Source organism: Elaeis guineensis, chromosome 4 (genome assembly GCF_000442705.2).
Source record: "Elaeis guineensis isolate ETL-2024a chromosome 4, EG11, whole genome shotgun sequence".
NCBI classification, from domain to species: Eukaryota; Viridiplantae; Streptophyta; class Magnoliopsida; order Arecales; family Arecaceae; genus Elaeis; species Elaeis guineensis.
The window spans coordinates 45,097,676-45,124,264 of NC_025996.2; the positions used below are offsets into that span (position 1 = coordinate 45,097,676).

At 35.0% G+C, this 26,589-nt stretch overlaps 2 protein-coding genes across 2 annotated transcripts; one reads left to right on the top strand and one right to left on the bottom strand.

The window, feature by feature from the left end:
* Window positions 1–830: 830 nt before the first annotated feature.
* LOC105042852 (E3 ubiquitin-protein ligase RMA1H1) lies at window positions 831–4,194 on the top strand. Its single transcript, XM_010920191.4, has 2 exons — window positions 831–972; window positions 3,282–4,194. Exon 2 carries the CDS (start codon window positions 3,336–3,338, stop codon window positions 4,113–4,115), a length of 780 nt encoding a protein of 259 aa, XP_010918493.1. The 5' UTR covers window positions 831–972; window positions 3,282–3,335; the 3' UTR covers window positions 4,116–4,194.
* A 6,603-nt stretch (window positions 4,195–10,797) lies between these two features.
* On the bottom strand, window positions 10,798–20,278 carry LOC105042850 (pentatricopeptide repeat-containing protein At2g20710, mitochondrial). The gene is made up of 3 exons (XM_010920190.4): window positions 20,192–20,278; window positions 19,548–19,964; window positions 10,798–12,384 (listed from the first exon to the last, which is right to left on the bottom strand). Exons 2-3 carry the CDS (start codon window positions 19,845–19,847, stop codon window positions 11,131–11,133), a joined length of 1,554 nt encoding a protein of 517 aa, XP_010918492.1. The 5' UTR covers window positions 19,848–19,964; window positions 20,192–20,278; the 3' UTR covers window positions 10,798–11,130.
* Window positions 20,279–26,589: the final 6,311 nt, after the last annotated feature.

Here is a 26,589-nt window from a genome sequence, read left to right on the forward strand (position 1 = left end):
ATGGCAAAGTTATAATTTTAAGCTTTAGAAATAACTTCCATCTTAATATTCTTAAAATGAGTATTTCACATATTTTACACATGTGGTAAAGCGCACATGGCAGATTAAATATCAAAAAAGCTTTTAATATGGCAAATTATAATTTCAAACTTTGAGAATAACTTTTATACGTACGTATGGAAGCTCTATCAATATAAAGTCTCTCTCTATATATATATATTAGATGTATACATTGCACATGGAGGCTCTGCCTCCATTTTAAGATATATATATACATTAGATTAGGTTACAGATGAGGAACCTATGTCTTTATTCATATTTAGGTCAGAAACTACCGTCATTAATTAGAAACATGCCACTTGTCATATACACAATAATTAAAATACTCTAGATAGAAGATATCTACAAGCATTAGAAATATATATCTAAAAATCTTACAAAATATATCTACAAATATCACCCACCTAAGATAATTTTGGAAGGTTCCAGAGTTCATGAGATAATTCTTGAACTCAGATGATAAAAGCTTGTTGCTATTACACCTATGTTCATGGATTGTGGATTTCTATTGACAAAAATTTCAAGTTGCCATTTTTCAATTTGTATACATACAAACATACAAAATATATATATATATATATATACATGCACACAGAGAGAGAGATAGAGAGGTCCGCAACACACCACAGGGTTCACCTTATCTCTCTGGATATAAGTCTTGTTGGCTCAGGTTCCCCTCCCTGTTAGCGGGCCCTATTCGCCGTTCTATCGCCATCATTGAATACACATCGACAAACTACCACTATATCCGATGATGATTAAAAAAGGAGAAAAATACACTACACCGAACGAGAACGCCCTCCGTTTCCGCCATTAGAGAGCCGACAAGAGCTCTCTCTCTCGTCTCCTCCCTCCTCCTGATCATCAGAAGACCATCGCAAAGAGATTAAGAGAACATGGGGATTCAAATCGGTAGGTCATCGCAACACCATCCGTTCTTTTTCTCTTTCGTTTTTCCATGAGAAATCGACGGAATTTCGCGCTGTTTGGAACGATATAAGGCACCGTTTTGGTCGCTCTTTGATGTTTTCTTCTTCGGCTTCGATTCCGGATAGAATGGACTGCAGACATCGCTCGATCTTGGGGGTTTTCGTTTGTTAGTTTCGGATTGAGGGAGCCGACCCAGATGGCAACTGAGGCCTTTTTTTTCTTGTTCCAAATCTTCCTTTTTCGTTTTTTGAACCTTGGATGGGTCCGATTCCTCTATTTCTTGTTTGGATAACCTCTTTTCTCTTTCCTCTCTCCATTTTTTCCGTTCGAAATTGTAACTTTGGGATTCTACGATGGAATTCCAACTCCGGCAGATAGGAATATATGTATGTCCATTGTTAAAGATTAGTTTTCTTGCGAATTTCTGGAAGTTGTACCTATTTTCCCTACTTCGGATCTCGCAATCCCTTTCATACTTGGAATCCCCTGTTTCCTGTACCAAATTCAAATTATTCTCTTCCTAATTAGGTGGCTAGTTTACTTTTGTGGAAGTTTTTCTTTTGACACGTTAAAAGGTTTGGTTTATTTTTCTTTATTTGGTAGAATTGTAATTTTGTATATTTTGCTTTAAAGAAAGGACCTTTTCTTGGTTCTTTGTTCTGATGTTGAGGAGAATTGATTGAATTGAAAGGTAGTTGATCGAAATGGAAAATAGGAGGGCAAGTTAGTGGACTTACCTTTTTTGCATCCGTTGATCAAAATTTATGTGTATTGCTTGTGCAGCTCAATGAAATTTTAGTTTATAACGCAGGTGTTCTTATTTTTTTGTTTAAGATTTACTAGTAGAATTTTTCATGCTGGATTGCTCTGATTCCATTTTTGGATAAAAAAACTAAAGAAAGAATGGATTTTCATCTATGAAATCACCAAAAGTAAGCATCAAATGCAAGATATTCAGTTGTCTTTGTTTATATATTTGAATAAAGGCTAGGTGTTTTTATAGATGCAATTTGGAGGGTGTAGATCCTTAGATATAAGATGGGAAAGATTATTTCTGTAGTAAAATATAGATAGAAAGATCCCTTTACTTTTGCTGATGTATTATGAATATTTGAGGATTTACTTAAATCACTGAAATCGGCCGCATCTATGCTGTTTGTTTCCCCTAATATGTGTCTATAAAAAATTCTTCTGTTTCTCTTTGACTTTAATTCTTCATTGCTATGCATGGAATTCTAATATTTAGAAGCATCTTAAAAATTAAGTTATATGAACTATAAATGCATAAATAGTGATAACTTTTGAAATAGAAGACAATTGATTATTCAATCAATGCAGAGCATAGCCCTCTTGTTAGGTTACACATATTTAACAGGCATCAAAATTGCTGTTGTTTAAACTGTTGTTCTTGTACAATGGCCTTTACTACATCATATCAATAGTAGCTTCTTTTTGATCCAAATAATTGATGCATGTGAACAGTTCTTATTTCAGCTGTTACTGTTATTCTATTGCTATTGGTTATTATTTTCCACTGTATGCATCCATATAAAATGGTAAACTTAGGAGGTGACAAAACAGGATAAATATTGGTGAAACTGTGGAACACTGATAATTAAGTTGATGAAGCCAGAAGTTGCAGTGACCAAATTTTCGTTTCTTTGTGAGAGGATTTTTTTTTTTTTTTAATCCATAAAAGTTGCTTTACTTTCTAAAAGAGTTCTTATAGAACAACCATATTAAGAGTCTTTTAGCAATCCCCAAACTTTGGGACAAACAGGTGGCCCTTCTAAGATAATATCTTGTATTGGTACAGCTAAATATCGCATAATCTATGGACTAAAGTTTGCTTAAGAAATGGAACACTAGAACTAAAGTTGCGTGATTAAATGCAATAACTTTTGCATGAATTTATTTTGTTAGGAATCTAGAAGCCAAATTTTATACTCTAAGTTGATCCCCCGTTTTCATCACAATAGAGTTGGCATTGCCTTGTTCCAGCCAGTCATTTTGGTGATAGAATTTATTATTCTATGGTGGCCCCTGTCTTTAATTACTTGCCTTGTTAGGCTGCTGCTGTTGGATGCCTATTCTCTCCAGACTACCAACCTGCATTTAGACTTAGGGTCACATGGCTACTCTTGGTTGATGGTTCCACTCCATCTCTTGAAAGCTTATTGATGATTCCTATCTTGTTTGGTGGTGTTTCTGGTGTCAAATGTAGGTCATATTTCTTTACAACTCTCCACTGGAGGAGCCATAAACACATCTGACTTCTCTTGTTTATGCAGTGAGCATTTAGTCCTATCAACCAGGTGCCCAAAAAGGAGAGCATCCATAGCAAGATGGAGGTACAAAGGCCAGCAGAGGGATGCTCGAGCCAAGGCATGGAGGAAATTCAGCTGAGTCAGGAACCACTGAAGAAATGTGGCATGGATGCTGGCATAGCAGCATCATCCAATGGATGCTTCGATTGCAACATATGCTTGGACTTTGCCGTCGACCCGGTGGTGACGCTCTGTGGCCATCTCTACTGCTGGCCATGCATATACAAGTGGCTGCAGCAGGCTGAAAGCATCTCCCAGCAGCAGTGCCCCGTCTGCAAGGCATCCATCTCTGAGAACACCCTGGTGCCGCTCTATGGCCGGGGTCACAGCACCAAGAGACCCCAAGAGACCCTTGAGATCCCTCGTCGTCCCTCGGTCCATCGGGGGGCAATGGAGCTCCAATCCTCATCCACAAGCAGCGACGAGGAGCGGTACAGCGATTTGTACCCACCAATTCTCAGGCATCAGCAACAGCATTACCATCTCCATCAGCAGGAGCATCACCGCTATCCTTCTTACTACAGCATTCCTGGCAGTGATCCCATGCCACCATCCTCCCCACGTGTGACCGGTTCGGCATATGGGGGAGCGCTTGGGGGATTGGCAGTTGCAGTGCTCCCATGGGTGTTCAGGAATCAGGAGGCAGCTAGCTGGTCCTACCCAAGTAGCCCATACTATCCTGCAGGGAATGGGAGCAGTCCAAGGCTGAGGAGGCAGGAGATGGAGCTGGAGAGAGTGCTCCATCAGATATGGGTTTTCCTCTTCTGCTGTGCTATGCTGTGCCTGCTCTTTTTCTGAGTGTGGATAGACTGTTTGATTACATTTTTGTAATACCTCTTTACTACAAGAGTTAATTAAGACTTGAGAAAATTATTGACTGGTCTTTGTTGATCGACATACAACACACACACACACACACAAACAAATAGAAATGGCAGACAATTTTGTGATCGGAAGGGGCAAAAAAATCTAATAAAATCTTATAGCTCTTCTAAGTGTCTGTCGAGGTGTGCTTCTCGTGGTCCACTTGGACCCAATGTTCTTGTCTGGGTACCTATGATCAATATGTTTGAATGTCTAAGATTTCAGACAAAAAGCTAATGTTGTTAGGTGTCAGGTCACTATCAAGCTAAATAAACAAAGTTGAAGGTGGTTGTCTTTGGGGCCTTGATTTTCTAATTGCTTGGTGGGGTCCTAATCAATTCGATAAGGTTCTCTTTTTTTAAAAAAAATGATGAAAATTACAAATAAATGATCCTCATGAATGGATCATATTTAATAATTATAAGCAGAATTTTGTGAATAAAAAAAAAAAGAAACTCGTGCATGCTCACAAACACGAAAATGGCAAACAATTTTGTAATTGAAGGGAGTGAGAAAAAAAATTAATTATATCTTATAGCTCGTTCAAAGTGTCCGAGGTGTAGCTATGATTGTTTGGTTTGAATATCTTAAAAAAAAAGTTGTTAGGTATCCAGTCGTTATCGAGCTTAACATCTTTGGGCGTCTTCTGTTCCTTGGTGGGGTCCTAATCCATGGATTAGATTTTTTTTTTTTCATTGCTGAAGATTACGAAACAGTCGATCCTCATAAATTGATAATATTTAATAATTATAAACAGAATTTTGTAAAAAAAAAAAAAATCGTGCAAGGATCCCGTTGGTTAACGTTGTAGCCATTGTCGGTCATTTTCTGTGAGTAATTTTCATAAACATGTACAAGTGTTTCGATTTAAGAAAATTGATGACTTTGTCAAATAATATCATCATATTGCCTACTACCTGTTACTCTGTTCCAGGTTACTTCTGCCATTGAAAGAGATATACTCTGTACTTCTAAAATATTTTTTGTCTTTAGGAAAATGATGGGCTTCAAAATACTTGAGAAATATCTCCCATGGTGGTTTTAGCTTGAAAGCTCCTCCATTCAGTGGAAGAGATTCCAATTTGATTAGAACCAAAAGCTGAGCTCTGGGACGCTAGCTGTTGTTTTCATAATACCAGTAACTTCGGGGAAGCGTCAAAATAGAATAATGGATCTTGGACGCCATCCGTTAGAAAGTTGATCTTAGTGTTGGGTATCTTTCAAGATATTCTTCCGTTGGAGTTAAAAAAATATAAATAAATAAAAAAACTAAATCATAACTTTGTTGATTTGATCGGAGAAAAGAAAATTTTTTCTCAATTTATATAATTCGAATCTATCAAAAAAAATTTAAAAAAATATTACAAAATATTATTAAAATAGAGTTTACGTCCTCCGGTGATCTTGTTAGATCATTTCTTGCCTAACCACATGGAATCTCTTTTGAGCTTCTCCCTTCTGTCGTTATTGCTTAGGAATCAAGACGCTCCTCTCTGCTGGTTAAGCCAGCTTCCCACCAAACCATTGTAGCTAATTATGATGTGACACCAGTCCTATCTTTAATTTACTCCACTGTGCATCATCCACCTTGAAGGAGATGTTCTGATGTTGATCCATCGTTGGTGCACTCCTATGCATGGTTTCTCCCAAAGCAGTGTTGCTATTGCTTTCCCTATTTGTGGAGCTTAGTAGGTATGGCAACCAGAGCCGGCCCTGGGGCGGGTCAAATTGGGCGACCGGCCCAGGCTCCAATTTTTTTTTTTTTTGATAAACAAAACACCATTCTTCTTTTCTCGAGTCCTGACTCTCAACGGCTCCCAAGCTCCAGCAAGAGCTTTTTAGCTCTCGTCATCTCGATTTCTCTCATAATTTCTCATCACCTCGCAATGCCTTTCTCCCTATTTTTTTTGGGTAAACCAAACGTCATTTTTCCTCTCCCAAAACGTCATTCTTCCTCTCCCGAATCCCGACTCCCAATGGCTCTCAAGCCCCAGCAAGAGCTTTTTAGCTCTCGTCATCTCGATTTCTCCCGTAATTTCTCATCACCTCACAACCCTTTTTCCCTGTTCTTTTTTTGGGTAAACCAAACGTCATTCTTCCTCTCCGGAGTCCCGACTCCCCAACGGCTCCTAGCAAGAGCTTTTTAGCTCTCGTCATCTCGATTTCTCTCGTAATTTCTCAATTCTCATCCCCTCTCATCGCCTCGCAACACCTCCCTTAATCCTATATTTCATATAAAATATCAAGTAAAAAGAAAAAATAATTTGATGAAGATGTTAATGTGGATATTGAACAATCACCAGAAGAATCATTTAGAGTTAATTATTTTTTATATTTAATAGATCAAGCTATCTTTTCATTGAAACATAGATTTGAACAATTTCAATTATATGAAAATAATTTTGAATTTTTGTTTGATTTCAAAACATTAATTTTATTGGATGAAGAAAGTTTGAAAAAATTTTATCTTAATCTTCAAAGTATTTTAACAAATGATAATCATTATGATCTTGATGGGATTGATTTATTTTCAGAATTAAAAATTCTAAAAGCAATTATGCCAAAAAAAAAAATACTGCTATAAATATATTTAATTATATTAATGAAATGAATTGTTATCCAAATGTATCAATTGCATATAGAATATTATTGACCATATCTGTCACCGTTGTTTCTACTGAAAAAAGTTTTTCAAAATTAAAATTATTAAAATTATATTTACGATCAACGATGTTACAAGAAAGATTAAATGGTTTAGCTATACTATCTATTGAAGAAAAATTATTGTCAAATATTGATTATAAAAAAATTATAAGAAATTTTACATTACAAAATGCACGTAAATTAATTTTTTAATGATAATTAATATTTAAAATATATTAATTTTTAATAAAAAAGTTCTATTTTTTTTATTTGGCCCCAGGCCTAAAGAATGTCAGGACCGGCCCTGATGGCAACCAAACGGGTCAGATTAGATATAGGTCAGATCAGATACGAAACGGATCAAAAAATTTATTAATCCAAATATGATTTATTTATTAAATAAATCAAAAAATCTAAGTTTAAACGTGATCTGTCATAGATAATTCAATCCAACCTACATAACTCATTGATTAAACAGTAATTAAACAAGTAAAATCAGATTAAACTGGTTAAACAAATTAAGTGGATCGGATTAAAAATATTAGAAATAAGTTAAGTAGGTTTTTAAAAAGTTAAATAGGCCGGATTATGACTTAACCTAATTATTAAATGAGCTAAACGGATCAAAAATCTAAATCTAAATCCAACTTATTTAACAAATAGATTTAGATGGATTGATCTTTTTATGATCTAAACATGTTTACTGTCCAACCCAAACATGCTTAAAAATAGATCGTTTATGGGTCGAATTAACGGATCGGATCATAAATTGTCACCTTTAATTAGAAGTTCTCATCGTTACTTGAATATATTTGAAGCATATATCTAAGTCTTGACATAGGATTGTGGATGTGTTTTGATGGCGTTGAGACATTCCTTGGACAATGATGGTTTGGTAAATATAAATAACCATCTGTGTGGGTGGGAAAGCTTGAAGTTGAGGATGGAGCAAAGAGGCCATAATATGAGGTTTGGGCGTCCGCTAACAGTGATGGGGATAGCCCAGAGGGAGCAAATGACAATGATGAGAGTGGACTAAGGGGAGCAATGTTGCTCCAAAGTTGGATTGGCATGTGCTTTGTGATTTATTAGTATTGATAAAATTTGGGTATCAGCACAATGGAAAGGAAGTTAGAGTGTGCTCAAAAGATGCAGTGGCTCCGGTAAGTAATATTTAGAATCCATTTGTTCTCAAGTAATATTGCATCTCGAAAGCTGTACTACACCTAAAAGTAAATAGATGGAGTCTGTGAACATCTTATTTGAGCCTTTTATGCCATATTTGTTAATAATTAACAAATATTTCTTAATTATTTATTAACAAATATGTTAGCATATTAATTATATTTTTATTTATAAATAATATTGTTGATATTTTGATATACTGATTATAATAAATTCATTTACTGCATTAGTTATAATAAATAATATATATATATATATATATAACATACTTTTAGAATTAATATATTTGTTAATGTGTTTATATATATATATATATATATATATATATATATATATATATATATATATATATATATATATATATATATATATATATATAACATCTTAATTTATAATTATGAATATATATTATATTAACATAAATAATATATTAATATTTATTATAATTAATATATAATAATTATATTTAATGAATATTGATATAGGTATTTCTCTTGAGCAATGATGATTTCAGATTACCTTCATTTGGTAATCTAGCATGAAAAAAAAAAAATACCACCTTCCTAGCAATATTTATTTAATTATCTTCTATCAATTAAATAGGTGTGGAACCTACTATTTATGTCACCATATCTCTTACTTTCTTTTCGTACCAAACATGATAATTAACATAATAATTAATCTAATAAGGGTCCTAAAAAATAAGATAAATGATGCTCTTTCTTTGATTAATGTGTACCTCATTTTCCTTTCTCTCTCCATTTTTCTCACCCATCCTATAACCCCCCATAACATCAGCCTTTTCATTCTTAAAATATTTAATTAATTCAGATAAACTTGTTTAAGTACTTGGTTAGAAAGACTAGGGTCGCTCTATCTCTCTCACCCGCCATATCCCCAGCCAACCCCTATCTCCTTCATTTTTTTTTTTTTGGTAAGAAACCCCTATCTCCTTCTAAGAAACAATAAATATACTTAAATATTTCTGTTAGAAAGACAACCCCTCTCTTCTATTTTTAAAAAAAAAAAGAAGAAAAAGACAAAAAAGAACCTCTTTCTATGTTTAATCTCCCATTCTAGTCATTTTTCCTTCTTAAAATCTCACACACGTGTACTCAAGCAAGAGATAATAATCATACATTTATTTAAATATATCTGAGGAGGGCGATGTCAAGATCTCTAAATCAATATGAAAGATCCATTATTGTCCTTCAAAAATAGAAATTAAATAAAGATATTATTAACAAAAAGATTTTCATAAGTATCATGCATATCAGTCATAATGTAATGGTTCAGAAGAGTGTTTGCCCTAGTAGTCTTAAAATGCAATATGATCATATGTTAAGTGCAATGAAACTCATGTTTCCCTTGTGTAAGGGCCTACACAGCTAACTGTTAAAGTCAGTGAGCATAATTGGTTAGTTTGACTATTTGTAAAAGAATATATATATATATATATATATATATATATATCTAAAAAAACAAGCATCTTCATTTTTTTCAAATTTGAAAATTGCTTCAAATTTTTTTGGCTTATTCAAAATGGAATGTATTATTTATTTTAGAATATTCTTGTGATGTTCCCACACACTCCCTTGGGTTCTTTATTGTGCTTTTTCCTTTTCTTCTGTGTCTCTTGAAAAGCTCTGTGGATCTAGGGTAGCAGGTGTCATGGATCAATCAAATTAATCAGATAGATATGATCAATCAAAGAAAGCAAGTTTGGTGCCTTAAGAGAAGCAACTTGAAATTTTAAAATAAGGCACAAGGAAGAGAATAAGATCACATGTATCAGATAATACAGTGCCTTTTGAATCCAAACAATGAATTATTTGAGTACACATGATTGATATCCCCCGAGATGGAACCATACTTCATATTAGAGAACTAAATAAGTCGATAAGCTTCCCCTTGCTCCCCTTTAGTGAGATCAAAATTTCGGCCAAATTGAAAGCTCCCATTCTCCCAAGACAAGCAATCAGAAACCCTACTATTTCTTTCATTTTACTTTAAAAGAACTCAAAGTTGAATTTCAAAAAGGTACGACTTTTAGCTTAAAATTAGCAAAGGTAACCAAGGTGACAGAGGTCATTTGGTCACACTAAACACAAATTTTGGTATGCCACAGAAAAGCGAGTAGCTGTTTAACTAGCTCACCAAAAAAATCAAAAAAGCTTTGAGCTGAATGGATGTTCCACGGCTGCACCACTAAAGAGCTTATATAAGATAAAACTATAATACATTCAAAAGAACAACAACAAATAAAAAAGAAAGCCAGAAAATGAAGAAACAACAAAAAACCAAAAGATATATACTATGAGAATTATCAACATCGACTAGGTCTAAAGCAGTCTAACACCTGCGGGCTAAAAAGAATCAACGTAGGCCAACATACTCATGCATAGAATTTAAGGGGCCAGAATGAGAACTTCAAATCATGGAGTATCATAGCATGAAGGTAGTTCACATGCTCACCGCTGACTCCATTCAGCATGCCTTATGGTACTACAAGCGCGCATAGCATGAATGCCACAACCAGAATCTGTACATCTTCGCACTAGGAAACTGTATATGTTCAAATATTGAAGATGTTACCTGTTGTGGAAATGGTAATCACCCTGAATGCCTGAGAGAGCAATGGGCAGAAAGTTGCGTACAACAGAAAGGGAATTAGCATCCTGGGAATGATATCTCTTATCATCTCCAACAAGATACCACAGCATCATGTTGCATAAATAACATTGATTAATTTTTTTCTTACCAAGAAATTGTACGAAAGAAACTCCCATGAGATCAAACGAATTAGCATGAAGTTAATTAAGAAATGAAACAAAAACAAATTACATATACTCCGATTTGCTCGGATATGTTGATCAGTTAATGAGGTCATGCATTTCTAAGACATGAAGTCCATGAGAAATAATGTATCAATTTGGGGACCAGATCACTTAGGTTTCAAATTCCAAGGCAAAAGCTGATTTGAATCCATTACCCTTAATGGATTCAAATTGCTGATAGTTTCAGTTTGTGACAAATGCAGCCAAGCAGGCACAGAGCAAACAACAGTGCGTTGGCTCACTTTGGAAAATAAGTATTGGGTGCCCCAAACTTAATTCTTGTTTCAACATGAAGATTCTGGATGACATTGGTTGTTTTTCTCTTCCAGAACCTTTTGTGTTTCATCGTCTAGATTCAAGCCATCCTCTTTCATCTGCTCCAGCAAATCGGTGACTGGTTTCCCAGCTAACAAGTAAGTCCTCAGCAAGCAGAGATAATTTTCCTTCGTCAAAAGGCCCAGATGCCTTAACATTTTTACAAACTCCTCTGCTGCTTCCACGTCCTTCTGATCTCTGAAGTACTCCAAGCTGGCAAGAACATTCGCAGGATTTGGCTTCCATACAGTTTGCCCTGTCATTTGTAATGCCTTCTTCATCATCTCAACTGCTTTTAAAGTCTGACCTTCTCTAAAATACCCACCTGCTAAACGGTCCCATGTATTAGCCAAAGGTGTCCTTCCACTCTCAATGGCCTGACCTACTAGTGATTCTGCCTTCCCTAGAAGACCTTTCCTACAATAAGCACCAATAAGCAGATTTGGCACCCGGAAATCATAGAAATCAAACCGGATTTCCCACTCCTTCAAGATAGCCTCTGCACCCTCAATATCGTCTAACTTCAGTAGCGCACTTATCATGCACATGTATATTGTGTTGGATAACTTCTCTCTTGCTTTGCATGAATTCCATACTCGGTGTACCTCGTCTTTGTTGCCGACATCAGCATATACAGAGAGTATAAACCCATAAGCAAATCGACCCTTCTTTCGAGGGATATGTTTCTCTGATTCTTTCAGTGCTGCTAAGGCTTTATCCATTAACCCTATTTTCGTATAACCCTTAGCAGCAACAGCATATATGTGCCAATTTGCAGGTACTTTAGGATCTTGTATCCTTTTCAGAATTTTTTCCATCCCATTGATGTTGGAAGTGCTGGCATACGCTTCCATTAGAAAATTATAGGTGAAAAAATCAGGAAATATTCCTTCCTCTTCCATTTCTTGGAATGTGGCATCTATTTTACCAAGTTCCCCAATGCCAGAATAGAGTTTTATTAACATATTGTACACAAAAGATGAGAGCATATTTGACTCCTTCATTTTCTCAAAAAGAGCCTCTGCTTTCTCAACAGATTTCTCTTCTGCATAGCACCTGAGAAGAGCACCATATGGCTGATAGTGTTTTAATCCTCTGGGTATGTTATTGAAATAATTCTCTGCATGTTCAAGCCCACGAACTTTATTGATAAGTTGCAGCCGATAAGCCAGGTCACCTGGTGTTAAGGGAAAATACCTCTGGTCGCTCATCCACATAGATATCTGGAGTAATAATTGGGAAATTTTAAATCTTTGGTTACAGAGAACTAAACTATAAAACTTATACAATTATTAGAGATTAGTGGTGTAGAGAAAAAAGATCAGCCAGCAATAAAAAAAAACTAAATAAAATATCTGCAGCTTTTTATGAATTAAAAAGCAATCTTCTCAATAGTTGTAGAAAGATTTTGCTTTGTGATGTCGTGACTGCCAGGTCCTGTACTTTCTCACTTCCATACTGCCCAAAATTATCATACTTGTCTAACACTCCCCTAATGCACTTGCCTTGTGTCACTCTCTGAAAACATTTTAAAAAGTGACATGAGGACATTGCATCTGTTGAAAAATTCGATCAGCTTGTTCAATTGTCAAAGCTAGGTTGCATGGCCATTCTTTCCTTTGTGGTATAAAGTACATCAATCATGATAAAGCATAAAAATTGTGTCAAAAAAAGAATTAGGCATCTGAGTCATGATGCTTATGATTATACTGGTGAATTCTTAAGTCCCAAGCAAGGTTTGAGAACTTGGTTTCAGTTTTGCTCCCACTTATCGAGCTTCAGTTTTGGCAGTTTCCCAGGTTAAGGCTTTCAGTCAAAAAATTGAAGAAAAATTGGGGAAAAAATGAACAAAAATAAATGACAACAGGGCAAATTATTACATAACATTTTACAGCATTTTGTGCTATATGGATTCCTTATTTCTGCAGTTTCAGTGGACCTGGATTGAAGGTGATATTGTGTATCAACTCATTTAAATTATAGCAGCTTTCTGTGCTGAGAACATTATGCTATTTACTGGTTATATTTAGTGATTTGAAAAATCTATTATATTTAATAGTTGTAAAGTTTGCATTACCTATTGTATTCAAGTCTTTTCTTTACTGTCTTTTAGTAGCAGTGTATTAAAAAGCCCTAGGCGCACTAAAGCGCAAAGGGCTGTTGGCGCCTAGGCACCAGGCACAAGGCTCAGGTGCGCGCTTGAGTAAATCTAGGAAGTACTAGATAGCAAGCAGTCCGAGAGTTCTTGTGTAGTTGTGTTCTTCACGTTCACTGGTTAGACGCTTTGTTTCTCTGATTTCCTTGCTGAAGGAGAATTCTATTAGACGTAAACTTCTTCTTGATCAAGAGTAGTTTAAAATTTAAATAGAGATAAACTCTTTGATTTTAGAGTTTGTTTTTCAGTTAAATGAAGAGGCAGCTGGCAGCCCACTCTAGAGTCCCTCGGTCATTAAAACTCTTAACCTAACCAGCTGTACATTCTTTGTTTCATTAAAATTCTTTAACCTAGTAGCTGAAAAGTCCTATTGGGACTTGAATTCACTTGGGCGCGCTTATTGAGCGCCTTACAAGAACCAGCCAGCGCACGCTTAGGTCACCTCAAGTGCGCCTGAGACAAATCGCCTCGCCTAGCTGTTGTTAAGCACCAGACATCACGCACCATGCACCTAGCGCCTAAGGCGCGCTTTTCTATTCACTATTTAGTAGAACTCGCAAATATATTAAATTTAAGCATGTCTTTCTCATAATTCTGAATTTAAAGCTGTTAACTTAATGCCTGTAATTCAAGAATTTTATTTTTTATTTTATATAAATGAAGATGTTATTATTATGATTACCATTTACTATGATCATTTATATAAATTTAACAATTGAAGATGTTACTATTATGATCATCATTTACTATGATCGTCATCTCCTGTAGTTGGTCATTTAGTCTTCATAAGATATATAAAATTTGAAGAGGTTATCACAGTTGAAGAGGTTATTACTATGATTGCCATTTACTAGGATCATTTTACTGGGAACTTTCTGCAGGCTTCGACCTGTCAATTGTTAGATTTATTGTTTATAAGTAGATGAACCCTTATAACTCCAAAAAACCAACGAAATATGAACAGAATCCAGACTACAGAAAGGTACTTGAACAAATAAATAAATGATCATTGTTATGATAGTAGATAATTAAATAAAACTTTAGAAAAAGAGCATTTATGTCTCACTCAGCTTGCAATTGAAATGAACAGAAACCATGTTTCTTGGGCTAGCTTCAGCTTAGTTTAAGGATTGAAACCCTGGAACTTTGTCTTGATGACATGACCTATTTGATCACCTAATCTTTTGGCTTGACAATTTTTCTCCTTAATACATAATCAACTCAAGCAACATCCAGAACCTGTTAAACCGGGCTGACCTGCCAGATCATCTGAGTCATGGGTTTCTGGTTCAATCGCGAGTTGACTGTGGCACAACACTGGTTCCCATTGTTTTAAATCTCTGTTAAACCATCAGTCTTCTGCCCCTCAATCCCCACCAGGCCATCCTTCTCCCAATGTCAAGATCTCTCTCTGATTCACAGGTGCCACATTATGGTGATTCCCACTTAGATAATCTACCAAGCAAACATTCAATCACCATAGAAGCTTGGTAAAGCTAAACACGTTCACCACACACATCTTTACACTTAATGGATGAAAGTTGGAAACATTAGACCTTCAACAACCTCCTTTTGTGTTGGAGCACCATGGTGAAATTCAAAGCTTTCTATTTTTGATGTCTCTCGTGAAGAATCATTAACTTTATTGGACTTTCACATCTGCACATAATGACTTTAAGATTGCTGGATGATTTGAAATTTCTAGTTTCCTTCTCATCAAGGCATTGATCTTGGAAATATTCTATTATTTGTTCAATTGGTTTTGTAGTCATAGTGACTAACGCCAAAGCCAGTTCATCATCCCCTTCTAAAGTTGCTCAAAGTGTTGAGAAACTGTGGATTGAAAAGTTGACAGAATTTCCTCCTTAAATTGAATAAGCTTCTGATCAAATGTTTCCTCAAGCCTTGCTTCAAGGCCAGCTTCAAGATACAACCTTGAATCATCAACTGCTTGTCAAAAATAATATGCTGGAGCCTTGGCAAAGCACAAGATAGTTACGCTGATACCAAGTCAACAAGAACCCAATTCGCTATCTATGGTATTTTGAGCACCAGAAATAAAAATGAGAATAGTAAAAAAGAAAGGATATTAAATCACTTCAAGGAGACGGGAACCTCCAAAAGCTATTAGGCCAATTTCATCAAATGGATTTCTTATCTAAATGACCCCTAGGGCATTCCATATTTGTAGGTTCACAATTACTTATCCCACCATCAAATCAAGCCTTTATATTTACTACTCCACAAAGAAATCATTAGTTTTTACTGAAGTATAACCATCGATTACAAACGCAAGTCTCTATCCACATGGATTAACTTCTTAGGCAAGTAAAGCCTTAAATTTTACCAAAGTATAACCATTGTCTTTCCAAATCCAATCCACTTTTGTTAGATATTTGTGTCCGGTCAATCCTCCTAAAGCAAAAGGACTAAGAATCCAACTCCCTATGCAACTTTACATGGTTCTTGATGTATTTCCAGTTGTCATAGGCATGTGTTCATCAACTTAAAAGTTGAGCTTTTGCCAGACAAGTGGCAACCAAAGAATGCCTGCTGTAACCAATTCAAGCATTTAATATCCTTTTTATAACTTGTATATACACGTCTTTTAGCACTATCACGTGGCACCAATAGGTGCACTCTTTAGAACCCATGTTCCACTTCGATTTCCTTTTGCAACTCTGCAGCTTAAGAAGATTTTCTTCTATCAAAAGGTTTCTTTCTTTGAATTTTGATCTTCATTACCATTTAGAAAGCTTCAACGGTGTGACACTTTAAAGTACAGATTTCTTGTAGGTCTCATGCCCACAACCTAATTTCAGATCCAGACAAACATATGAATTATTTAGATAACTTAACAGTGTATACCTAATTCATTGAACTTTCATGTAAATATCAAACAGCATTGCATTATAGCAAGATATCATCTACATGAGAAATAATATAGGTTTCCACCAAAAGGAAAAGCATCCACCTTGCTGAATAGCACTAAAGAAGTACAGACCCTTTAATGTAAGTTTGCTGACAAGAATGTCTAACTCAAGCATGTCACTTGAACACTAACGTAAAGAAAACTCTTCATTAAAAAAGAAATTACAATTCAAAATTTGTGTTTATCAGCAGATCTTGTCACAATTTTCCCCCTTTAGACCTCCCAAATAGTGACCCAGTCACTCACTTTGTTCATGTTTGCATGATCTCAAAGGATAGTGAAACTATCTATTTATTACCTTGCCTGTTGAAAAGTCTGTACTTCTTGTAGACGCTCTAGCACCCTGCAGCTTAGGTACCAATGTGATGCAAGGTCTATTTTATAAAGTAAGGTACAGGTTCGGCTTTAAGGAAATCCAAGGGCAACCTATTTCAATGCTATGATGGGGAAAAAGTAGATGCTGTCGGAGTTATGATTTTCGATTTCAGAACATTTGGTTTGCTGGCCAAAGATAAAAAGGTGGAGTTAATATTTCAGATAAAATCATCAACTTCAATTTACAAAATAACAATAAGGCAGGTCTTTTTTTCTCTCTATGGGACCCAGACCAGCCCACTCTAAAGCTATTCCTAAGTTATTTATGAATATAGGCCTTGCCCAGCCTATAATCATGTGATCTCATTGGCTGTATTGGCCCAATCCACAAATAGTATAGGATTTTCAGCCTAACCATCCAACAGGGTCTAAATTATAAAAGATGGTTGAAAAAAAAAAAGATGATGTGGCAAGATTTTAGAATACAGAAGAAACAAAATAATAATAAACCCTAAGTTATTATGTCAAAATGCCGATGCATGATCAATAATTTTAACGGCAATGTACTGGTGGATTTCCTGAAATTAAGTTTTGAATATAACCTACTTAGACTTTATAACACAACCAAAAATGACCATGATAAAAGAAATCATTACTTCTTTTTCTTTTTTTATTATAGCCAGCCATCCTATATAAGTTTTTAGAAAAAACCAACTTAGAATCCCTTGAAGTTATCAACCTTAAACAAAAAAACACAGTCAAATTACAAACCAATTAGTTTTTAAATTTAAACAAGAACCGTAAGTGTTTGTCATATCTCATCAGCTCAAGAATGATGAAGCATGGTAAGAATGACAAAGAATGGTATAAAACAAATAGACCAAGCTACCTCTCTTTTCAGTAAATCAGAGTCATATGACCTATCTTTTTAAAAAAAATCACCATCATATAGCAATTTGAGTCACATTACTTTGCTAAGGATTCACCTGGCATCAAGGTGCAGAACTCAGCTTAAAAGTAAAATCACACAAAAGCTACACTTGCAAAAATAAGGGGGAACACTTATTAATATACAGACTGGCCAGACCACACATGAGAATGAAGTTCTCCAGGCCAGCAACCTTATGCAAGGCCCAAACAACCCGCCTCTTTTCCCTTCTTCTTTAGGTATAGAAAAATCTCCCATTTTAGTAAATTTGTTGAATGAGCAGCATGTTCTACTAAATTGTTCAAAGATAAATGTCTTAATTATAAATTCACTAGAACTACTTTACTCAAAACAAGTGTGTTAAAGCATTTCCACAATGCATCTTTTGCATTCTGTGCTAGTGCACAGCATCGTTCGGCCTTTTATATCAATGTTCTAATGGCATTTTAAAGTTTAAGCTTGCTATCAAAAGTTCTCAAGTTCTTGAACAAGTGTTATCTCCTTGCAGAACTTTACACAAGTGCATGTCCGATGCAATTGACATGCATAGAAAATTTCAACATATGGTCATATTCCATATTCCTTTCAGTTGATGTTAGTGAGTCTTCTCCAACTGGTTGGGTTACTAAAATACATAAGCTCCAGGTAGTGTCTAACTTGTCATTAGTATTGCAAAAGCAGTAAACAATATATTGCTCATCCCATCAACAACTAGTATCAATTCTTTGTAATCACCAAGGTTTGCATATAACTTGTGGTTTTCCTAGAGTCCGTCAATGTCATTGAGTAATAGGATGTGCAAAATGTTCAAAATATCGAATCGAGCCCAACATTGTTTTGAATTTTTTTCCTGTCCATCCTTCTTCCCCCTAAACTACCAATCTGCAAATTCTAACAAAGAAAAAAAAAGGGGCAAAAAAGGCGCTTGAAGGTCCACCTGGTAAAAATGTAAAGCATCATTTCAAGATGAGAGCAACTTCAGAATCCTATTTTCTGTTCAAAATCCCATCATTTGCATTTTCTTAGTAAGTCATCAACACAAAAATAAATCATGAAGATTCAATAATATGATCAGGCATAGACAGGTATGCTGTAGAGCCATATTATGTAGACAAATTACAACATAATTCAATGTCCATATATATCCAACAATTCAATTATTCATTATATGAATATGTACATACGTGCTGGCATACTCAGCTTGGTGTAAATTTATGTAACTTGTATATATTTGGGTAAATCACAGAGTGGCATCCCATAATTCCCTTGAACCTTTGCTCAAGAAAACCTATGGATGTCATCTTGTTTCAAATTCAGGAATTTCATGTTGCTTTCTAATTTTTAGTCATATCATAACTGTTTGAGCTACTTATATCCCATATCACTGGGGAAATGTTCCCCACTTTCTCTATACTTAGGCAAATTTAGGAATTAGGATTTATTCTAATTCACCCTCTACTCTTTAAAGTTACTTATGAGAACACCCACACGCACATTATTAAAACTTCAAAGATTGAAATAATTAAATACAAGACCAGAGCATATATTAAAAGATGATATCTTTGATAGAGCATGTCATAAAAGAGAATATTATTTTATATAAAATAGGAAAACAAGAAAGGAAACCCATGCAATGTCATGGAATTAAGTGTCTAAAAAGGAGAAACTGACGAAGAAGCAGCACCAATGTCCAGGATTTAAAAAAAAAAAAAAAATCAAACTAATGATACCACTCAGAATGGAATTCTTTAGGATGTTCAGCTCAATTGTACATAATCCTTTAAACAAAATGGACATAGACTAAGAAAACTAAAAATGCACAACTAGCAAGGAACATAGTAGTTGCACTCAAATGCAATAGAACTTCAACTCAATAGACATAGACTTCTAAACAGAGAGTCATTAATCTTGTCACTATAAGAATGAAGTTAAAAGTCCAATCATTTTCTCAAAATAGAGATTTTTAACCACAGTGATCAAATCATCTAGAGTTAAATATATATATATAATTAATAAAAAGAAGAAGAAGAAGAAGAAATAAACAAAGATTTTAGACCTCGAGGGCGTGAGAGTATCTCCGGAAGTCCATCATCCGCTTGACCATCGACTGGAGGTCTGTCTTCTCCACGGGCTTTCCCTCCTCGACCCATCTATCCAGAACGGGAACGACCGATATCCTGGGGTCCGCCACCAGCACCACCCGGTGGTAGAGGGTGTCGGTCCAGCCCTTGTCGGCCGGTTGGCGGAGCGCTTCCGTGGAAAGGAAAGCCCCAAAACCGGCCTTGACCCTAACCCTAACCCTAGATTGAAGCAGGTACAAAGGACGGGCTCCATTGGAGGAGCCAAAAAGCTTCATGACGGCTCTCTCACTGTTAACGATGCTGCACTCTGTGGCTGAAGGCTCGAAAGGGAGAAGGCACGGTCTTGGCTGGGGGTTTTTGGGAGGGGTTTAAACCCTCGTTTACTTTTATTTCTGAAAAATAAGAAAAAAAAATTGTTTGTATACACAATTGAATTTTCAAATAGAATTTACCAAAAATCAACATGGATTGGGTCATGACCATGCAGACCATTAATCACAGAAATAAGAGGTTATAATTGATGGTATGCACGATGCATACAGTATAGAAAATAATCTCTCTAAAAACCTAGCTATTGAATTTGAATTTGGAAGCAATTATTTTATTAGTTGGGACATACCACCAAGTTGGGCCTCTCAAACTTTGCGCATTATGCACCATGACTCACGAACGAACGGAAGGTGCTTTGGAGCATCCATTGCGTTCACATGAAAAATTGATTAGGCACACTAATGTTGGCTAGATAATCTGATTTTTAATCATCCTCATGTGTCACATCATAATGTATGAGTTTATACCAATTCTCTGTTGAGCGTGTATCCATTAAAATTCTACTTGACTAAAAAAATTACTATTTGGATATGTAGAAATTTTCTGTTTTTTGCACATTTAGAAGCCCCCATGCAAATTAGTGTGGAGTTTGTTATCAACTAGAATGAGAAACTTGATAAATATGATGATAGTGTTTTGATGACCCATCAAGCCACGGTATGTAATTTAGAGCATTTGGCTCCAAAATAAAATAATAATAATAAAAACTCTTTTATTTTATTAAAAAATAATAAATTATAATAACATCATCTCAACTTTAGCTCAAATCACTTATATCTTTGTACTTTAAAAAATATTAAATTAATTTTTATAGTTATCAAATATTCTAATATGATCTTGCCATTTAATTACTAGTAAATACGTTAGCTTCTTATTTTAATGGATGAAAATGCCCCTCGCTTATATAAGAAAAAAATGAGAAGGAGAAAAAGATAAGGAGGAAGGAGATGAGGAGAAGAAGTTGTCGCCAGTGAGAAAAGAGAGGAGGTGGAGGGAGAAGCCATGGAGGAGGAGGGTGGGGTCGTGGAGGTCAGTATGGAAAAAAATGGCGGCATCGAAGGCCTCATGGGCGGGAGTGGAGGAAGAAGAAGACAAAGAGGAGAAGGATTAAGGAGAAAAAAGAAAGGTCGCTAGCGAGGAAATGATAAGGGTAGAGAAAGCCGTCGTGGAGGATGTTGCTCATATTCTTTATACTTCTCTAATCTAAAAAGTATATTGTGTCTTTCCTATAGTCATATAAATTTTATATATATCTACAGCATTATATCTATTATTAGCAATAGTTAATGATGCATTGGATCTAGAGTAGGAAAGCTTACAAATATGTGAGCAGGGAGCTTTAGATGACATCCTAATAGATATTGCTGAACTCTTGGACAAAAATCAACATGAAAGGTGACTAATGAATGCAAAAGCTGTTATAATTAGTATATATAATCTATTGGAGAGGACTGAAATCATAGATATAGTTATGTTTTGAATGCCAATGAAGACCATGGAGACAAGGTGCTACCATATACAAAACATAAAGGATGTCATTAGGAGTTTTATCTTTGTTCTACTAATCAATATAAATTGATTGATTTACAATCGAGAGGTAGAAATAGTCGGGCCGCAAAGCCTCCATTTATAATTCAACATGCGCATCAATTTCAACATCAAGATATATCTTGCAAACCTTACCATACCTTCCAAGATTTTGTATTTTTGGATTTTTGTTGTAAAAGAAAATTATAAGCCCTTCGGACAGTTCTGAAACTTGATCTAGTTTAAAAATAAGATATTTCAACATAATGACATCTCTTGAAGCTAATAGAATTTTTTTTCCTAAACTTTCATACTCAATAAAATCATACTAGAGTTCTAAATGCCTAGAGCCCGATCAAAATTTGCCACATACCTAAGTTATGAGAATTTTCATTCAAAGATCTTGGGTTCTGGTAGATTTGCTGCTGCACTAGTTGATGCAAGAGCTGGCTAATTGGAGTTTTAAAGTCTCTCCATTATGCTATTTAAACTATTTTAATAGTACATAGATTTTTGCAAATAGTATGCTCTCTGTATACCACAAAAGATCTTTGCTCTATATTCTATTATGGAATTCTTTTGTCGGTTGGCTTCATGAGCATTGTACATGATCTTTATATATATTACATTTCTTTCTTATTTGTTTAATAAAAGTCCTGGAAGATTGTCAATCCCCTTTGTTTCCTTTAGTCAATGCTTTAAACATCAGAATCTAGCTCACAAAATAAAATAACCATACTAATCTATCTAAATTCTTCTCTCCCTCTCTATTTTTTCTTTATTTTCTTACTTTATTTACTCTGATTTGGAAGAATGAGAGAGAGATGGAAGTGGAGAAGAGGCAGAAAGGAGAAAAATTTAGTGTGGGTGTGGGGGTGTGTATTTTCTTCTCAATGTCCTTTCCTTTGCTATTTTTTTGAGAAGATAAGAAAATAGAAGAATTTGATTAAGATGCTTTCATGGTCTTCTTATCCATCCACATCCCTCCTTTTCCTTCCCACTTGATTTAGGTTTTTTTTTTTCTTTCCCATTTGATTTAAGATTTGCTTAATGTCAAAGATAGTTTGGATCTTTTATAAAATGATGGTATCATGTGATAGTCATGTGATACTGTTCTATTAATAGAGATAGACTATATTGGAATATTTTGATAACTAAAAGGATCATTTAACACTTTTTAAAATACAGGAGGTACAGATAAAATCGAGCCAAAGTTAATGGGGTATAGCTTGTAATTTATCCTTTAAAAAAAATTAAGGTAATCCAACTTACATGGAGGGTCTTAAAAAGCTAGTCATGTTCATAATAGAAGATTAAAAAAAATGAGATAGAAATATGTGGAGTAGGAAGCTAACAATAGATAATATAGCAAGATAAGTTAAAGAGTGGAAATGAGAAATAAATCTAATAGCAGTGGTTGAAGGACCTATATAAGCTCGAAGAACGCATGCTAAGAATTGGAAGAAAAATTATGCCTCTAGGTAATTGATACAGGCAGTGCCTTCTTGAGAACAAATGCTATCTTTAGAGTTTTGTGCAAGAAGATTCAATTATGTCTCTCCTTCCATATGCTTCAAGTAACAATAATGATGAGATGGTGCAATATTAGCTTCTAACATAGAAATATATGAAAGTTGCTGTGCTTATTAGAGTTTATGCCAGACCATTGTAGATTATTAGATCTTCTCATTCATCTCTAGATATCCGAAGCAAAAGAGTAGAGAATAGCTTGATGATTAATTGAATTAGGGACAAAGTGTTGGAGAGGACAACAAATAAATGTGAAAGCATCTTTTTTTTTTTTACAACTATTTTCTGGCATTGAGATTGTTTTTCAAGATTAACCACATGAGAATCTTAAATTTTTCAATGCATTTAATAACCTCCTTTATTTAAAAATTTGATAAACTAACAACATCTTCATTTGACAACTAACAACACCTTTATTTAAAAATTTATAGGAGTTCATTGAGAAAAAATAGAGCGGACCATTTCCAAATTGATTTATTAGGTAGAAAATCTGACCTATGGAGGGAAATATTACCTAATTCATTGAATTTTGAGATAGCTAAATTAAAAGAGATGGCCCAAATGGCAATGGATTTATTCCAAAAAGATTCTACCAAGGTATCCTTGTCCGAGATATTATAAATAAAAAATGGGAAACAAAATGCTAGGAACATACTCTCCAATCCAGAGTACCTATTAGAATCTGATGATGTTGTCTACACTCGATTTGAATACAATGTTTATTTAAAATGATCTAAAGTTTTACAATTTTGTAGTCAAATTATGTATCAATAATTATAACTTGTACTTTCTTTTTGATAAGAGGTATACCAGTTTACTAGACTTAGATTCAAGTGAAGATCTAGCAGTCCAACATGAAATATTATCAAAATGATATAGTAGCTATATTTAGAATTGAGATGTTATCAAAATATTATCAAAGTGAAGATCTATGCATGGACTCTAATTTCTATAGTTTAGCCACATTACAATGGGAAAAGGAGGAGATGGTTGGGATGGGATAGGCTGATCGCGAGAGAGGGGGTTTGGGGGAGGAGCCAGGAAGATGAAGGGGTGCATAAGCAAGTAGTGATGAAGGATGTGTTGATGTGTGGATGTGTTAATGTGGTTGCAGTTGCGGAGAAGAACAACCTCCTTGATGAAAAGGAAATAGTTGTTGGTGCTAAGAGTTGAGGCAAACTTTTGGAGGTGCTTGGAGTGGTGATGTTTTATGAGGATCTTAAGATTGTTGAGAAGAGGTAAAAGGATCAAAGATGATTCTACGATTGAGAGAGGTGGCCTGGAGGTGCGGTGGTGCGGAGGTGAAGATTGAGAGTCCATGGTCATTAATGATGAAGGAGGAGGATGTGGCAATGACAGTAGGGGCAATGATCTCAACCTCTTTGGTAAAGAGTTCAATTGTGAGGTGGAGATTAAGAGCGTCAAAGTTCAATCTACATCACTGATACTAGCATCGATTAAAATGGATGAAGTTGGCATAGGCATGGAAGAGGATAGTGATAATCATCCCGCATAGTCAAGACGTAAAGTGCAAGTAGGCTCTAATTTGGTTGGGATAAAAATAATATCAGGTGGACTAGATCAATTAAAAAAATCATCTTAGAATGTATTACTATTGCATAAAATAAAGAAAAAAATGATTCCATCCTACGGTAATTGAATAATTTCTCTGAGCTCGATCGGAAGGCGACTCAGACGGACTCAAGGATGGGAGTGGACGGTTGGGTCAAACCCTCTAAGATCGCATAATGGTGATTGCCCATCCACTCCACGCTTCATCCAATGATCGGAGAGGGTGGGTTGGGCATTGAGATTGGTGTTGCCGCTATATCAGACCTTCACCTACGTGTGGCTGGACCTGTGAATCATTTTGGCACATTGGGTCTGTTAGATGTATGTCCTAAAAATCAGATTAACTGACACTTATAAAATTTTCTTAGGATATAATTTATAAAATTAATTTTTATAATAATAAAATTAAATTATTTTTATTCACATTATATTTATAGTATCTATGAATCGTCCATTGGGTTAATGGGTATAATGATACATATTCTCAAGAGTTGAAAATTTGAGATATGTGTCATTATAGTTAACTCATAAATTGCTTCCAATCGTAGGATCATCGTGAAGACGGTGAGTAATTCAAAAAATTAATGTATGATCCCTTCTTTCGGATAGATGAGTCTTGAATCTACGGTATGGAGATATCGGAGCAAAAATATAAGTACTTGTTAAGAACAAGGATATTGAGTGGACCAATCATGAGCAATCACAAGGATATCTATCTTCTCGTCTGTGACATGCTCAAAATTATGGTTGTGTATTTAATTTTTTGATCTGAGGTACATCAGCCGTTCATCTTGAAGATGCTATAGTTTGATTACACCCTAACTTGATCTTCTAGTCATTTGGAGCCTTGAGGTGTATGTTAGCTGTAGTATGTTCATTGTAGGAATAGGATTATACCAAGATGGGATCTATCGATCTTGGTAGAAAAGTAGTCCTATGTAGATCATGAGATTGAGTCTCAAAGCCCATGGTCATGACAGTGTGAAAGATAGAAAGGATTTCTATTAGATTTTACATTGGACTCGAATCGATTGATTCTGATATATGACAGGAATAGGTTTTGATGAGTTATTTTTAAACTTGATCCTGTCGGAACTCACGATAGAAGAATATATGATAATTGCACTTAGAGTTTTATTCTTCAATTCTAATGGGTTGCCACTATATACTACTAGGTGTCACTGATGGATTGTGGGATCAATTAAAATTATTTCGATGATCAATAATTCTAATTGATTGAATTGGAAAGAATTTCAATCTATTGAAAAAAATTTTGATGGTGTTGATAATAAAGATCACAATATATCCCATTACCATACAGAATTGAATCTATGGAATTACACAATCAAGAACTTTGATCTAGGATTGCTTAATTAGACTCAATTGGTCCAATTGGATCTAAAGAAATCATGCTAGCATATATTTAGACCCAGATTTCTTCTGGATTGGATTTTCTATTAGATAGGATTCTGCCTAATCTATTTGGGCTCTTAATTTGGCACTAAGAGTTGGTTGCATTTTATTTCTTTAATTAAATTTGAATTAGATTTAAATTTTAAAGGTCACATGCTCATTTGAAAGTCAAATGGGGTGCACGAGGAATGGGAGAAGAGAGGAGCGCATGCCCCATTTTTTTGTTCATGATTTTCCATGCATAAAGAAAGGGCGCATGCCTCTCCTATTGGATAAGGATAAGTGGTTAAGGGAGTCTATTCCATTTGAATTCATGTTTAAATTTGAAGAGTTCAAATTTAAATAAAGTAGTTAGCCCATTTAAATTTAACTTTGAATTTGAAAGGGTTCAAATTTAAAGGATAGGGATAAGCCTTATTTAAACTTAAATGGGATTTGAAATTGGATTTCAAATTTTGGAATGCAGTGGATGGCTTGGATGGGGCGCCTACCATCTTTGATATGTCAAAGATGGGGCGCACGCCCATGAGTAATTTTTCTCATAACATTTCTTATAAAGAAATGCTGAGAGAAAGAGTGGGCACCCCTTTTTGAAATTTGATTTCAAAGGGGTGCCGCCCAAGGTGGTTTAGATGAGATCTTATC

Bases quoted from the DNA above. Each gene is read 5' to 3' on its own strand.
- LOC105042850 (XM_010920190.4), bottom strand. From the start codon at position 19,847: ATGAAGCTTTTTGGCTCCTCCAATGGAGCCCGTCCTTTGTACCTGCTT. The intron at 12,385-19,547 runs GTCTAAAATCTT...TTATTACTCCAG, and splicing joins GATACTCTCACGCCCTCGAG to ATATCTATGTGGATGAGCGA.
- LOC105042852 (XM_010920191.4), top strand. From the start codon at position 3,336: ATGGAGGTACAAAGGCCAGCAGAGGGATGCTCGAGCCAAGGCATGGAG.